This window comes from Hylobates moloch, unplaced genomic scaffold, assembly GCF_009828535.3.
Source record: "Hylobates moloch isolate HMO894 unplaced genomic scaffold, HMol_V3 SCAFFOLD_8, whole genome shotgun sequence".
Classification (NCBI taxonomy): domain Eukaryota; kingdom Metazoa; phylum Chordata; class Mammalia; order Primates; family Hylobatidae; genus Hylobates; species Hylobates moloch.
This window is the reverse complement of record NW_026652283.1, coordinates 126,665,251-126,680,660: the sequence shown is the minus strand read 5'-3', so window position 1 is coordinate 126,680,660 and position 15,410 is coordinate 126,665,251. Positions and strand designations below refer to the sequence as shown.

Here is a 15,410-nt window from a genome sequence, read left to right as displayed (position 1 = left end):
TGTTTCGAACCAGCTGGTTGGTCTGATTGTGTCTGTCAGTCTGAGTTCCGTGCCATGGGGTCATTCCAGACAGTCTAGTCCTGTTGCTCTGCAGCCGGCCACCCACTCCTGGACTTCCATGCCCCAAGGCGACCGGCCCCCTCTCACGTCCACTCAGATGACACATCCTCGGAAATTGAACCCAGAGCATTATCGTGCGGACGTTGGGAAGGACTGCCCGGAGGATGGGAGAATGTCTGCAGGGAGCAGCCATGGCTTTCATGGCGCTCGTTCACAAGGGTACTTTCTTGCAGTAGAAAGCTCCCCCCATCCCCACATCCACCTCCCAGTGCAACCCCCTCTTTGGGGGATGCAGCTCGGTGACTTCTCTCCCCTCCTTACTGTCCCCCAGTGGTCACTGCTGGACCCCTTGTGGAAAGATCTATGCAGCTGAATATCAGGAGCTGTGTGCAACCTTCTCGGGCTGTTTCTGTCCTAGGACTCAGCTGGATGGACGTCTGGCATTTTCAAAGATGCCTGTGCAGGGCTGTCCCTTCCTGTCGATTGCATTAAACTTTCTGGTGGAAAAGGTTTCTGCATCCTCACAAACCCAGATTTTATTTCACAGCCAGGAAATAGGGAAACTAAAGGAATTTGTCTGTGGGTCCTAGTGTACGGATAAGATTTGAAAGAATAAGAAGAGAGAAATAAATGTTTATAAATTGTCTTCCTTTTTTCACTATGAACACTTGCAGCTGGATGACAGGATCACTTTTCGTTTTCACCCTTGGTTTGTACAGAGTATGTGGTTCACATTAGAGGAAGATTTTTTTTTTTTCTTGTTTTTAACTAGGTCAAAACAGAGACTAAGTGGAATTGAAAGGCAATTCTGGCCTCAAGGTATTCTTTCACAAAGCTCTTGTTTTCATCTTTTCTGCATCAGCAGACTAAGCATCTAAGGTCAAACTTTTAATGAGCATTGTAGGAATGCAGAAGGGATTCACCGAGGCTTAGCTCAGGATGCCAAAGGCTCTCTATGCCACAGTCCACAGAAAGTCCCAGGGACGTGCAGGGAGGGAGAGACACTACCTCCCTGGGAAGGCTCCCGGCAGCATCAAATGGAGGGACAGAGGAGCCCCCGCTGCCTCCCACAGAAGACCCGGCGGCCCCTCCAGCCCTCGGCCTCTGTCCCCGCCTCCATCCTTCCTGTCCTCAGGCCTCCTCTCTGTGGCCTCCAAGTCTCCCACCCCCTCCTGCACTCCTGGTTTTCTCTTCTTCCAGTGTCCTCCCCACCTGGCATCACCCAGCTGCAACCGTGGCCCTCCTGGGGAAGAGGTTCGGACCCTACGCTTTATTTGACATGAAGAGGTTCAGACCCCCGTTTTATTTGGTGTGTTCACGGGCAGCAGCCCCGTTTTATTCGCCGTGTTCATGGGCAGCAGCCCCGTTTTGTTCGGCGTGTTCACGGGCAGCAGCCCCGTTTTTTTCGGCCTGTTCAAAGGCAGCAGCTAGTTAGGCTTTGGGTTTTACCTGTCAGGCTTTTTGCATGTTCACGTGTTGGAAGCAAATGGCAGAAAGGAACACAGAGGGGAGGGGGTGGAATGAAAACGCGGAGCGCTCAGCATTCCCTGCCCGCATGTAAAGTGTGTCAGAACCTCTCCCTGCTCCCGCCGTCTGCAGCGGGTCCCATGGCCCAGTACTGACCTTTCCTTGCAGCCTTTCTCTGAAGGACGTGTCTGTTTTGCAGCCTGTGCAGATCCCTGGCTTTCAGGCTCAGCTACTACATTTGTGAAGTTTCCAGTTAGGTACAAAAACACGTCTTAAAAGTCCCTTCTCCCAGGTCAACAGGTCATCCTTGTGGTGTAGTTTAGAAAAATCATCCGTCTTTTACAAAATGGAGCCAGGCTCCCCTGTTTCTTGTGTCTACAATAAGCATTTAAAAGGCTTGTCACAGGGCCAGGCGCGGTGGCTCATGCCTGTCATCCTAGCACTTTGGGAGGCTAAGGCAGGTAGATCACCTGAGGTGAGGGGTTCAAGAGCAACCTGGCCAAAATGGCAAAACCCTGTCTTTACTAAAAATACAAAAAGTAGCCAGGCATAGTGACAAGTGCCTGTAGTCCCAGCTACTCAGGAGGTTGACGCCTGAGAATTGGTTGAACCTGGGAGCTGGAGGTTGAAGTGAGCCAAGATCATGCCACTGCACTCCAGCCTGGGTGACAGAGCAAGACTCCATCTCTAAATAAATAAATAAATAAATAAATAAATAAATAAAATTGTTTGTCCCGGAATGCACGACGCTGGCCGTTTGCTTCTTTCTGCCCCATCTCGGGTGGAACCTGCGTTTCATCAGAGTTGGGTGTGGTGGCCTGGGACAGCCTGGGCCGCCTCTGACCCTCCTGCCGTAGGGCCACCTCCACGTGCTGCGTGACCCCTCCCTGCTTGTTTCCTTCACGCCCTCAGCTCAGCTCGGCCTGCACCTTGACCTTTATTGAGGGTCCCTCTGCTCGCCATCTGCCTCCTGAGCCCGGGTCCTGTCTTTGTCCCGCTTTGCCCCTGTATCTAAGAGGGTCCAACACACTCAGTAAGAATTAGCAAGGGGGCACCTGGCCAGGTGGACGCTGGCTTGAGCATAAGGGTCTCTCTGGGCACCTAGGTGTCCTATGTTCCAGAACTTGGCGAGCAGGAAGGACCCACGTGCTCCAGGCACCCCCACCACCACCCTCACGGTATCCCCACCTGTTCAGGAAGGCTGGCGTTGTGGCTTATGGGGTGCTTTCAACTCCAGAAAACCAATAGTTCTGGCAAGCTTCTTAGAAAACTTCTCTGTATTTGTAGTTTTGGAGGCAAAAGAGTGAGAAGGGAGATTGCTGTGGTTGGTTCCTGCCCTTAGCAGTAGCAGTGCTCAGCGGAATGGAAGAACTGGCCAGCCTGGCTGTGCTCCTCTCTAATGCACGTTTGCAGTTTGAAAGGAGGGCTTTTGTTTTAAGTGGCTCGTGGTATAGGTCTTGGGCCGTGAATGGATAGGAGAGTTGGGGTGTGGCCACACCTCACTTCCAATCCCCTAGTGGAACGGCAGGGCCAGGAGGAGCTTCTCATCCCCTTTTAAGCCGCTCTGGACACAGACGCACAACCCTGCACTCCTCCGGCAGTTTCTGGTCTGGATCTGTCCTGCACTGACACCGGGCCATCAGCTGCCCCATCCGTCCGCTGTGAGTCCTAAAATGCCTCCTTTAGACAAAGCGGTGGCCTTCGCTTCCAGCACCAGGAGCCATGTGCGCCTACCCCCAACACTCTGTGTTCCCATCCTGTGGCCCAGGCCACACCTTTCCTGACTGCAAAGCCTGTGTTGTGAGGGGCTCCTCCACAGCTGCCCTGCCTCTGGGCCACCCCTTCCCCCCGGCCCCGGCTGCCACAGAATCCTCTCCCACCTTGAGAAATGTCACACAGGGCTCGGCAGGATCTCACTGGTGCTCACCGAACCTGTTTGTGTAATCAGGGACCATCTGCAGGAGTGCGGGAGCTGGGCCTGTGCCTTCGAGCCTCTCACTTTCTCCCCGGCTGGACTCCTCCCATCCCCCCCCCCCCCCAGTTGTCCTGGGACTTGGCGTGTTATCGCTAGGAGCAGCTTGGCGCCGGGCAGGCAGGGAGATCACTGGGCTGTGTCACATCTCAGTGACGTCATCTTAGGACCCACCACATTCTTATCCCCATGACAGAAATGCCAGCAATGTTTGCTGAAATGCTGATGGATGTTGAAGGGTGTCTGGTTTTGGGTTATTGGCCAGCCTTGTGTCTGGTAAATCTTTGTGCCTCTTCAATCCTGCACGCCTCAGCTTGTGGTGAGATTCAAGTTAGTGTTCCGAAAAGCACAGTGGAAATCATAACTCATGTGAACATGGAACACTGGGTGGGTACATGCGCTGTTTTATGCAGGTTTACGAGGGGAGAATGACATGGCCTACGTGTAACTCAAGATGGTCGTGGATGCAGAGACCTCCTGGTGACTGGGTGCAGAAACCCTGTGACCTGTGACTGGGTCCTTGGATTCTGTGATCTAAGACCCTGAGGAACCATCTGCATTTACGCCACGAGGGCCACCGAGTGGTCACCTTGTTCTGGGCACGGTGCCCTCAACTTGGCAGCTGAGGCTCTGCTCCTGCAGGAGTGCAGGTAGGTGGGGTCCGGCTCTGTCCTCTCCCTCCCAGGGCAGCTGAGCTCTGCTTCTGTGGGTGTGCAGGTGGGTGGAGTCCTGCTCTGTCCTCTCCCACCCAGGACAGCTGAGGGCCTGCTCCTGCGGGAGTGCAGGTGGACCGGGTTTGGCTCTGACCTCTCCCTCCCAGGGCAGCTAAGGGGTCTGCTCCTGTGGGTGTACAGCTGGGTGGAGTCCGGCTCTGTTCTCTCTTTCCTAGGGCAGTGGATGCCCCAGGGTTCTCTGTCCCCACTGAGTCAGTGTCTCCCGCCTTGGACTTGGTGGTCCACATGCAGGGCTGGTCCGTGAATGATCCTGGAAGGGCCGACCCAGCCCAAAGTGCAGCAGGACTAGGAGCTGTTGGAGCTCAGGCTGGTGAACTACAATTTAAGTCATCCCTTGTCTGTCTTGGTGTTAAGGAGTGAAATGGAATCAAGTTTGTCTGTAAGAAAATGAAGTGGGCAGCTGAACTCTAAACCTAACTCTGACTTGGTTTCAGTGGCTCAGAGGAAAAACCACAACGAAAAAAACAGGAAAGGAAAGACTTCCCACCCAAGCTAAATTGTTGTAGGAACACCAGAGTGGATTTGAGCAGCATCACGAAGATCTCTTCCGTTGAGATGTACACCCCGTGCGGCGGCAGCCATGCACCCAGCATTTCTCAAGCTCAGCATGGCGGGGTGGGGGCTGGGAGACGCTTGTGGGGTCCGTCTTATGCACTGGCGGATGTTGAGCAGCATTTCTGGGCTCCACCCACTACCTGCCAGAAGCACCCCCATTTAATGACAACCAAACACATCTCCAGATGTCACCAAATGTCGCCTGGGGGCAGAATTACCATTTTGGGAACCGCTGGTGTCATTCAAAGAGCGTGAGCTTTAGAACAAGACAGACGTGTGGAATCTTCTCCCAAGCTGTGCAGCCGGGGGGCTCGCAATAGGGGCTTTCCATGGAAATAAGTGGCTATGACTGTGCCTGCCTGACCTCCCTCAGGGTCCTGGAAAGAGCCCCTGGTAAGATGGACGTGCCGATGGCCATGGGTGTCCTCTCAACAAGGAGATGGTGACTGAGGGGCGAGGACACAGGATGGGGCAGAGGGCAGGGGTGAGCAGCAGGGAGGTGTCTCAGGCGATTCTGAGAGAACTCGGGTGCTGTGTGAACTCAGGGGTCCCCGCACAGAGGCAAGGAGTGGCCGTCCTGCCTTCATGCCGCCAGCCTGGGTGGTGCATGAGTCAGCTCGGGTGCCATGCTGGGCATCCACACCCGGGGGGGTCCAAAGGCACATTCATTCCGCAGGGTCCTGGTGGCTGGCACCCGAGACCGTGGAGTCCCAAGGCCAGCTCCTGCTGAGCCTCTCCTGGCCACGCAGACACCGTCCTGTCCCCATTTCCCCACAGGGTTGCCCCCTCTCTGCCTGTCTGTGACCTCATCTCCCCTTCTTAGGAGGACACCAGGCAGACAGGATCAGTGCCCACCCTGGTGACCTCATTTTACCTTCTTCACCTCTGTGAATGTCCCATCTCCAGATAATCACATTCTGAGGTCTGAAGGATTAGGGTTCACCATAGGAATTTGGGGGAACAATTCAGGCCATAACCTGTATGTTCTTCCCAGGGAGGGGTGTGGGGAAGGCAACTTGCTCCCGCTTAGGGGCTGAGGGCACACCCTAGAGAGACTGAGCCATCGGCCAGCGCCTCCCGGCAGCTTGGAGCGGGCACCTTGGTCCTGGAGGGGTGAGTGTGGCATCCACGCATCCTGGGGGCTCCCGTGTGGGTGGGGTCATGTCGGGCATGCAGCACCTCTGTTGGTGGCCTCCTGGTGTCCATGAGCCCGTGGCTTCCATTCCAAGCATGAGGGCAAGAGGAGCTGGACAGGGCCAAGGGGCCCAGTCACGTGTGCACAGTCGCAGGCGGGTTAGATGGGGGTTTTGTAGGCTCAGCTGTAGTGTGGCCCACAGGTTTGGAGATGGCCATAGAAAAGACAGTTCACAACTCACAGCCCCAGAGGAGGGTTAGGCCACACCCCAGGGGGACGTACCTATGGGTCAGGAGGCAGAGGAGGAGGGAAGCGTGGGCGGGAGCCTTTGCCATAGTCTCCCGGAAGGAGGGAGACACATACACACACATACGCACATAGGCATGCATGCACACCCATATACCGGCACACACACATACACGTATACGCAACTTACACATGCACACATAAACACACATACACACATAGGTATGCATGCACACCCATACACCTACACACACACATATGCGCACATTACACATACACACACATACACACATAGGCATGCATGCACACTCATATACCTGCACACACACATACACGTACATTACACATACACACACACACACACACACACACAGAAGGCTTGGAGGAATGCAGAAGACATTTCCCTGCCGGAACGCACAGCAATGGACGATAATGTTCTTCCTCAGTTCCAGTGCCTCAAAGAGAATATGATGATAGAATCGTGGCCCCTTTCACCTGGGCATTGCAGCTTGGAAGAAAAAAAGGATATTCCAGTTTGTGTAGTGTTGAACTATCCCTAAAGCAAGTAACAGGAGATGTCGAAATGTATGCTGATGTCACCCTTATGAAAATGCCTTTTTGTTCGAAATTATGAACATTGCCCATCACTAGGTGCAAGGAGGTAATTAGGGTAATTGATTGCCGTTAAATGCAGCAAGTACTGCAGATTGGGTTAGCAGAGTCTGGTAGCTGTCGTGAAAAGAAATTTATTCATTCCTTCACTGAAGGCCATAAAGCCCTTTGGGTTTCAGAGCGTGCACTTGGCCACCCTGGGCTGAGGGCTGCAGGGTTCGAACGCTGTAACATAACGGAGAGAGATTTGTTTGCTGAGGCAGGCTGGCATTTTAGTATTGCTCTTCTGTTCTTTTGATAGTCTCCAGACATATGCTTTGGAATGGGGATTTGGTGCTTGAATTCATGCTTTGAAATTGACTCTGGTTGACATTCTTTCTGTATTGAAATTTCTTCTGTCAAAGACTGTGAAATTGGCTTCTTAAATCAGAAACAGAAACATACAAGCTGGTCTCATTTGTTAGTTAATTTGCAGGCTGCTGAAACAAAAATCTTTACTTTGTTTTTTATGGAAACATGTTTTTAATTCACACACACACAAAAAAGTCCCATAAACCTGCCAAAGTGAATCTCTTTTTTGATGGCAGATGAGCTGCTCTTCCATCTGCCGCCAGCCAGCCTCAGCCTCCCTTCCCGAGCTCAGCTTTTCACACGTTCCCAGGAGAGTGGCAGCACGAGCTCCCCCATGCCCAGGAACTGAGTGGCCAGGCCTCCCTCTGCCCCGTCGCCTCTGCCTGCACCTTCTGCTGGTTCAGCTCAGACAAAAGGAAACCCGGAACTCACCCCAGGACCTGCCCTGATCGTGGCCCCTCCCGTCGGCCAACAGTGACCTTCAACACATGTCCCCTCCACACTGGCTTCTCCACCTTCATGATGCTATCACTCATTTCATGTCCATCTCCTGTACCGAATTGTAATGCCATTGAGGACTGTGGCTTTTCTTAAATTAAAAATAAGAGTGTTTATTACAAAAGTCATATAGGGTTAATGTAGACAATTTAAAAATACAAAGAAAAGTCACTGAAAAGCCTGTAACCCTCATTTCCTAGTGACGGTCCCTGTTTTACATCTTCTGGCCGTTTCTGCACGTAATACAGTTACATCTTTAAAAGGCATAAAAAACATCAAGTGCTTTAAAAATTGCTTTTCGTCTCATGAGCATCGTTTCATCGCTAAATACACATTGTGCAATATTATTTTTGATAGCCGGGTAGCACCCATCCTGTGGTTTTAATAAATATGGTAAGCCATCCGCTGTGATATACAGTATTGTCGTCATTCTCCTTTTTCCCTGATTAACAATTCCCCAGTCCCTGCCCCTGGGCTGCGTCATCTTGGGGAACCTTCATGGAGGGAAAGTTGCCCGGTCCAAGGACGTGACCAGTCCGAAGGCCTCCAGTCATCTCCAGAAAGACTGGGCGCTTCACTGCCCACCACCTGGCCTGAAGACCCGGAGATAAGAATTGTCAAATCCCCAAAGTTGTGAATTCTTTATTCTTCCTTAGTCATCTTTTTCCAGTGCTCAAACTTCCTCACTGTCAGGAAATGTGAAACCGAAATTCACATGGACAAAATTTGAACAAAACATGGGCAAATGTACACCTGTTTTTTTTAATTGCTGATTTCTTGCTGAGAGAACGTGCTGTGGCTGAGGCCCCAGGCCTCTCTCTTCCCTGACCTATAGCTCTGCAGCTCTGCGGTGTCATCTGTGGGACTTTTACCTTGACCAGGTCATTAATACCTGATATGGTTTGTGTCCCCGCCAAAATCTCGTTTTGAATGGCAGCTCCTATAATCCTCATGTGTCATGAGAGGGACCCGGTAGGAGGTGATTGAATCATGGGGGCTGGTCTTTCCTGTGCTGTTTTCATGATAGTGACTAAGTCTCGTGAGATCTGATGGTTTTATAAAAGGGAGTTCCCCTGCACACACACTGTTGCCTGTTGCCATGTAAGACGTGACTTTGTTCCTCATTCACCTTCTGCCATGACTGTGAGGCCTCCCCAGCCATGTGGAACTCTGAGTCAGTTAAACCTCTTTCCTTTATAAATTGCCCAGTCTCGGGCATGTTTTCATTAGCAGGATGAGAACAGATGCATAGAATACCTCCAGTTCCCCTTCAGCGTGGTCTGTATTCCTCTTTAAACCTGTGCAGACCTGGGCACAAGGCACCAGGTCATAAAGGCTTTAGAAGAACCCAGCTGGAGAGGACCGCAGATGCCGTCTGTCCAGCTCACGGTCACAGTTCAGGATCCTTGTCCTGAGCCTTTTGGCCTCTTGGAATCTGGGTGGAAGGAGAATCTAGAACTTTGCATCCTGTCAAACCCTCTCCTCATCACAGCATCCGGATCTTCTAGTGTGCGTGGTGCTGGGGTGTCGCTGCTTGCTGCCGTGTGTCTGGGCCACGCTGGGGGTGCGACAGCTGTGATCCACCTGCACTGTGACCCACAGGGGCCTGCGGGACTGTGGTGTTCGGGTGTCCGCGCCTTGTTACTGCAGGACTGTGTGTTGGGGTGTCTGCGCCTTGTTACTGCGGGACTGTGTGTTGGGGTGTCTGCGCCTTGTTACTGCGGGACTGTGTGGTGTTGGGGTGTCTGCACCTTCTTACTGCGGGACTGTGTGGTGTTGGGGTGTCTGCACCTTCTTACTGCGGGACTGTGTGGTGTTCTGGTGTCTGCGCCTTGTTACTGCGGGACTGTGTGTTTGGATGTCTGCGCCTTGTTACTGCGGGACTGTGTGGTGTTGGGGTGTCTGCACCTTGTTACTGCGGGACTGTGTGGTGTTGGGGTGTCTGCGCCTTGTTACTGCGGGACTGTGTGGTGTTGGGGTGTCTGCACCTTGTTACTGCGGGACTGTGTGTTTGGATGTCTGCGCCTTGTTACTGCGGGACTGTGTGGTGTTGGGGTGTCTGCGCCTTGTTACTGCGGGACTGTGTGTTTGGATGTCTGCGCCTTGTTACTGCGGGACTGTGTGGTGTTGGGGTGTCTGCGCCTTGTTACTGCGGGACTGTGTGGTGTTGGGGTGTCTGCGCCTTGTTACTGCGGGACTGTGTGGTGTTCTGGTGTCTGCGCCTTGTTACTGCGGGACTGTGTGGTGTTCGGGTGTCTGCGCCTTGTTACTGCGGGACTGTGTGTTGGGGTGTCTGCACCTTGTTACTGCGGGACTGTGGTGTTCGGGTGTCTGCGCCTTGTTACTGCGGGACTGTGTGTTGGGGTGTCTGCGCCTTGTTACTGCGGGACTGTGTGTTGGGGTGTCTGCGCCTTGTTACTGCGGGACTGTGTGTTGGGGTGTCTGCGCCTTGTTACTGCGGGACTGCGTGGTGTTCTGGTGTCTGCGCCTTGTTACTGCGGGACTGTGGTGTTCGGGTGTCTGCGCCTTGTTACTGCGGGACTGTGTGTTGGGGTGTCTGCGCCTTGTTACTGCGGGACTGTGTGGTGTTGGGGTGTCTGCACCTTGTTACTGCGGGACTGTGTGGTGTTGGGGTGTCTGCGCCTTGTTACTGCGGGACTGTGTGTTTGGATGTCTGCGCCTTGTTACTGCGGGACTGTGTGGTGTTGGGGTGTCTGCGCCTTGTTACTGCGGGACTGTGTGGTGTTGGGGTGTCTGCACCTTGTTACTGCGGGACTGTGGTGTTCTGGTGTCTGCGCCTTGTTACTGCGGGACTGTGTGTTTGGGTGTCTGCGCCTTGTTACTGCGGGACTGTGTGGTGTTCTGGTGTCTGCGCCTTGTTACTGCGGGACTGTGGTGTTCGGGTGTCTGCGCCTTGTTACTGCGGGACTGTGTGTTGGGGTGTCTGCGCCTTGTTACTGCGGGACTGTGTGTTGGGGTGTCTGCACCTTGTTACTGCGGGACTGTGTGGTGTTGGGGTGTCTGCGCCTTGTTACTGCGGGACTGTGTGTTGGGGTGTCTGCGCCTTGTTACTGCGGGACTGCGTGGTGTTCAGGACTCCTTGCCACACAGGGTCCATGGTAAGGGAAGCTCCTGCTCGTCCAGGCTGGAAGTCCAGGATATGTGAGTGACAGAAATGAACGTGCCTTTCCCTCTTCCTTGGCTCCTGTCCTGGGCTGCAATGTGGAAGTTGTCAGATCTGCCAGAGCGCTGGTGCGGCATGGCATTTAGGAATGAATACAGGGGCCTTCAGCCAAAAGACCTGCCTTTACCACCAGCCACGCAGATCCCTGCTGGTGGCGCTATGGATCGGCTCACATGCGATATGGACCCTGGAAAGATAGCAGGTTCCTTTCACGGTGATATAAAGAATATACCTCAGTATCTAAGTATTTTACAGCAGGGGAGAAAATACCCTGTCTGAAGACTTTTTAAATACGGAAATGTTTTATTTTCTTTCTCTGTAAACAGCATTTGGGGAGATTCTCTTCTCCAACATGAAGAACATACTGTGTTAGTTCCTTGGCTACAGGCTGTGGGTGATGAGCTAGTTGCTGTGGAAAGCTTTGGAGTTCTCTGCACTCACCGACTGCATGCTGTGTTCTTTTGCCTTTGTAAACGTGAATTTGACCTATGGAGTGAACTTTATCCAGAGCCTCTGGGGAGCTGTTCAAAGCTAATGAACCGTAGGGAAAAGAAACCAGGTCCTGAGCTGCACGGAGCAGCTCCCGCAGCGCAAACCGTTGTGTTCCAGTTCCATGACTTTTTGCTCATGGCCACGTTGGCTTTCCAGTTTCACAGATGGTGGATGGAAACGGAATATTGGCCCGCACTGTCATCTTCGTGGTTTACCCTACCCTCAGAGAGACACTTAACACAAACACACAGCAGGCAGCCTGTGGGGCCGTTGTGGGTGAGATATAAAATGCACGTAGGTTCCATTCTCGACCAGTCAGATACATAGCACAGGGGGGTTATATGTATGGGCTCTCAGCTCTGTGCAAGGCAGATATATAGCAGGTACATGGGCCCAGTTCTGTGAGAGGCAGATATATAACAGGCATAGGTGCTCACCTCTGTGCCAGGCAGATGTATAACATGCACAGTTGCTGAGTTTGGTACCATGCAGATATATCATATGCATGGGTGCTGAGTTCTATACCACAAAGATATATAACATTCATGGTTGCTCAAGTCTGCACCAGGCAGACACATAACATGCACGATTGCTCGGCTCTGTACCAGGCAGACATATAACATGCACAGGTGGTCAGCTCTGTACCACACAGATATATATCATGCACAGGCAGGTGCTGAGTTCTGTACCACACAGATATATAGTATTCATGGTTGCTCAGGTCTGCACCAGGCAGACATATAACACGCATGGGTGCTGAGTTCTGTACCACACAGATATATAACATTCATGGTTGCTCAGGTCTACACCAGGCAGACATATAACATGCATGGGTGCTCAGCTCTGTACCAGGCAGACATATAACATGCACAGGTGGTCAGCTCTGTACCACACAGATATATAATATGCGCAGGCAGGTGCTGAGTTCTGTACCACAGAGATATATAACATGCACAGGCAGTTGCTGATTTCTGTACCACACAGATATTTAACATGAATGGGTGCTGAGTTCTGTGCCACACAGATATATAACATTCATGGTTGCTCAGGTCTGCACCATGCAGACATATAACATGCATGGGTGCTCAGCTCTGTACCAGGCAGACGTATCACACGCACAGGTGATCAGCTCTGTACCACACAGATATATAACATGAACGGGTGCTGAGTTCTGTAACAGGCAGGCATATTCCATGCACAGGTGCTTGCTGGTATGTCAGGTGGCATGTGATGTGACTGGGCGAGATCCTTTTGCAACTGTGAGGACTGAGAATTTGCATGTATGATAGAACTTGGCTTCCAGAGTTCAAACCGTCCTCTTTTATTTGCTTCAATTAAGATATAAATATATAATAAGATAGGCATTTTCTCCTTGTTTTCTTTTTTTTCTTCCTTTTCTTCTCTGTTCAGTTTCTGAAGTTTCAACTTCCTCTTATAGAGGGAAATAAAACTAAATATTAGCCAGTGCTTTGTCCCAGCTGCTGAGATTGCAAGTGTCCCTTCTCCTCTTACTTTTCTCACATGTTCTCACTTTATCCATGGTGTTTACCTGTCACTTATAATGAAGAAAAACCCACATTTTTATATTCATATCCTTTTAGGGTATGCATTTTTATGTGTCTGACTTTAACTGATAAATGACCATAAAGAGCTGTATCTTTATGGAATTGTAGAGGGTTTGTTTCCAGAAAGGAGCTGATGCCGCCGTTCTCAGTGACAAAGCTGACGCGTGTTTCGTGTCTGTCTGCTCCCAGGTGCCTCAGGATGAGTGGGGAGGGTACCCCACCGGTGGCAAAGATGAGGAGATTCCCTGCAGGAGAATGAGAAGCGGGAGTTACATTAAAGCCATGGGGGACGAGGAGAGCGGAGAGTCAGACTCCAGCCCCAAGACGTCACCAAAGTCGGCCATCCTACCGGAGCCACTGCTGAAGTCCATTGGGCAGAGACCGCTTGGAGAGCACCAGACGTAAGTGAGAGCAGCTGCCTTCCCACTCCAAGCACTTTCCCGCTGTCTGCGAGCTCCCTCTCCAAAACCACATCACCGTGAGCTGAGTGCCATCCATTCAAACCAAATTCCCGAGCTGAAAATATTAGAGCCATGGCTGTCAATTTTCAAGTATTTTTCTAAAGAACAACCAGAGCTTTTGTTATTTATTAATTACATAATAATTAAGGAAGTATGCTTGGGCAACTTCCTGGTCAAATTTTAAAGCCAACGTGAGCCATCGTATCTTTCTGGTCATTCAGCTTATCCTCAGGACAAGCACAGGTCTCTGTTTGTATGAATGTGTGTGTGTTTGAATGTCTTTGTGAGTAAAACTCATTAACAGGGAATTTTGTTGTTGACTATAAATTTATAAGTGCATTTCTAGGCAACACATTTTTTGTAGAGGAGGGAGGAAGTGGACTAGCTTTATAAATATAATACCCTACACTTTACATATTTGCTCAAAATTTATTATTAATTTAATTTTGAAAATATGGACAGATAAAACTCTTTGGGAAATCAGCAATTCCTATGAACCATGAAAATACGACTGTCACTCTCAACAGCCACGCTGCTGTGTATCTTGAGTCCCACAAGATACACACCCATTGGGTGGTAATGCCAAGAACTGCCTGGAAGCTACCCCTGCCTTCTGCGGCTGGCTGTGAGGTCCTGGGCAAGTGGATAGCCAGGGCGGAACTGTTTCTCAGCCTTGGCCAGTGCCACATAAAAGTTATTAATTGTGACCTGCACGTCAGACAGGGAGGCCTGGGCCACAGGACCCTCCCTGTATCGTCTCTATCCATGCTGGGTGCACCCATTGAGGAGTCAGTGACCATATAACCTCTTCCAATACATCCAGTTGTTCATCGCTTACAAGTTCAAAAAGTGAAATTTTAAATTGAAACCAAATCTTACAAATTAGAACTTCACAAATCCGAACTCTATCATTGTTGCCTAGTTCAACTAAATTCAAGAGCTATGGCGTCGGAATGCCAGACAAGTCATGCCCTGCGACTGGGCCACATGTCTGCCCGGCCCAGGCCCATCCATTTCCTGTCCCTCCACAGAGGGTGGTCGGTGCCACCTTGTGGGACAAGTGGCTGAGAACAAAGCCAGAGTCTTGCCCTGGGGAAGCTCTTAGACTTGTTGGAAGGAAATGGGGAGCAGGTGTTTGTAAGCCAAGAAACAACTGGGAAACATGATTACCAGGCAAGGGTTGGGGAGCTGAACGGAGCTGGGAGCAGAGCCAAGTTGTCTGACCCATCTGCGCCAGCAGGAAAGTGAAGGATTGGACTGGATGTCAGCTCCCACCCACCTTGTATTTGGGGCACTTAAAGACATTGGGAGAATTATGAATTATTTGAAACCTCTTCCAGGGGAAAAGCACACACATGCAGAAGCTATGCTTTGTGGGTCCAGGGCTCCAAGGCGAGCCTCAGTCCTGGGGTTTTGGACCCCCGGGTAAACAGCCATTGATAACTTCCCACTTTAAACGTTTGTGATTCACTTCATGATTCTATACATTTGAAAGCAAAGCATGAAAAAAAAAAAAAAAAAAAGCCTTTTTAGACCATGGGCAGGGACTAAGTGTTTTAAGAATTACGAACGGCATTTTCATGTTGACGGGTTCCTTCTTCCACTCATTCACCATCACTGCCGCGGGTCCCCCAGGATCATTATCACCTCATTCTTCAGTGGCAGAGATGGTGTCTCATTCCTTTCTTCACATCACGGACTGGCCCAGAGTCCTGTACAAGGCTCTAGTACTAACGGTGTACAGAGGACACTCTCAGAACTTTACACTGGCAAAACTCACACCATCACCCAATGTAGTTGAAACTCTTCGAAAAGCCAGCAGAGGGATGTGAGCCTGAGGCCCCCTGGCAGCATCACCTAAACACTGGCCAGACCCTTCCCTGCCCAAGTGGGAAACCCTCTGGGAGTTCACCCACCAGCAGCCCTTAACACCTGACCAGAAAGCTTTCCACGGCCTCACATCTGATCAGATGTGGGGAAAATGGGTGAGACGTGCTGCCTCAGTCACTCCTGTTCTAAACACAAATCCACCCTGCCTGTGGCCCCCGTGCCACTGTCCACTCAGCAGACACAAATCC

General features: G+C 51.3%; 1 protein-coding gene and 1 long non-coding RNA gene across 4 annotated transcripts in view; one reads left to right on the top strand and one right to left on the bottom strand.

Annotated features, from left to right (window-relative positions):
• DLGAP2 (DLG associated protein 2) overlaps positions 1-15,410 on the top strand; it is a 937,648-nt gene that overhangs the window by 789,896 nt on the left and 132,342 nt on the right. For all 3 annotated transcript variants that reach the window (XM_032162534.2, XM_032162533.2, XM_032162532.2), the window contains one exon: positions 13,061-13,272. In XM_032162534.2, the coding sequence (XP_032018425.1) occupies positions 13,061-13,272 (212 nt within the window). The remainder of the gene's footprint in view (positions 1-13,060; positions 13,273-15,410) is intronic.
• Positions 12,887-15,410, bottom strand: part of LOC116473856 (uncharacterized) — a 51,489-nt gene continuing 48,965 nt past the window's right edge. The window contains exon 3 of the long non-coding RNA XR_004249464.1: positions 12,887-13,116. This is a non-coding gene — a long non-coding RNA (uncharacterized LOC116473856). The remainder of the gene's footprint in view (positions 13,117-15,410) is intronic.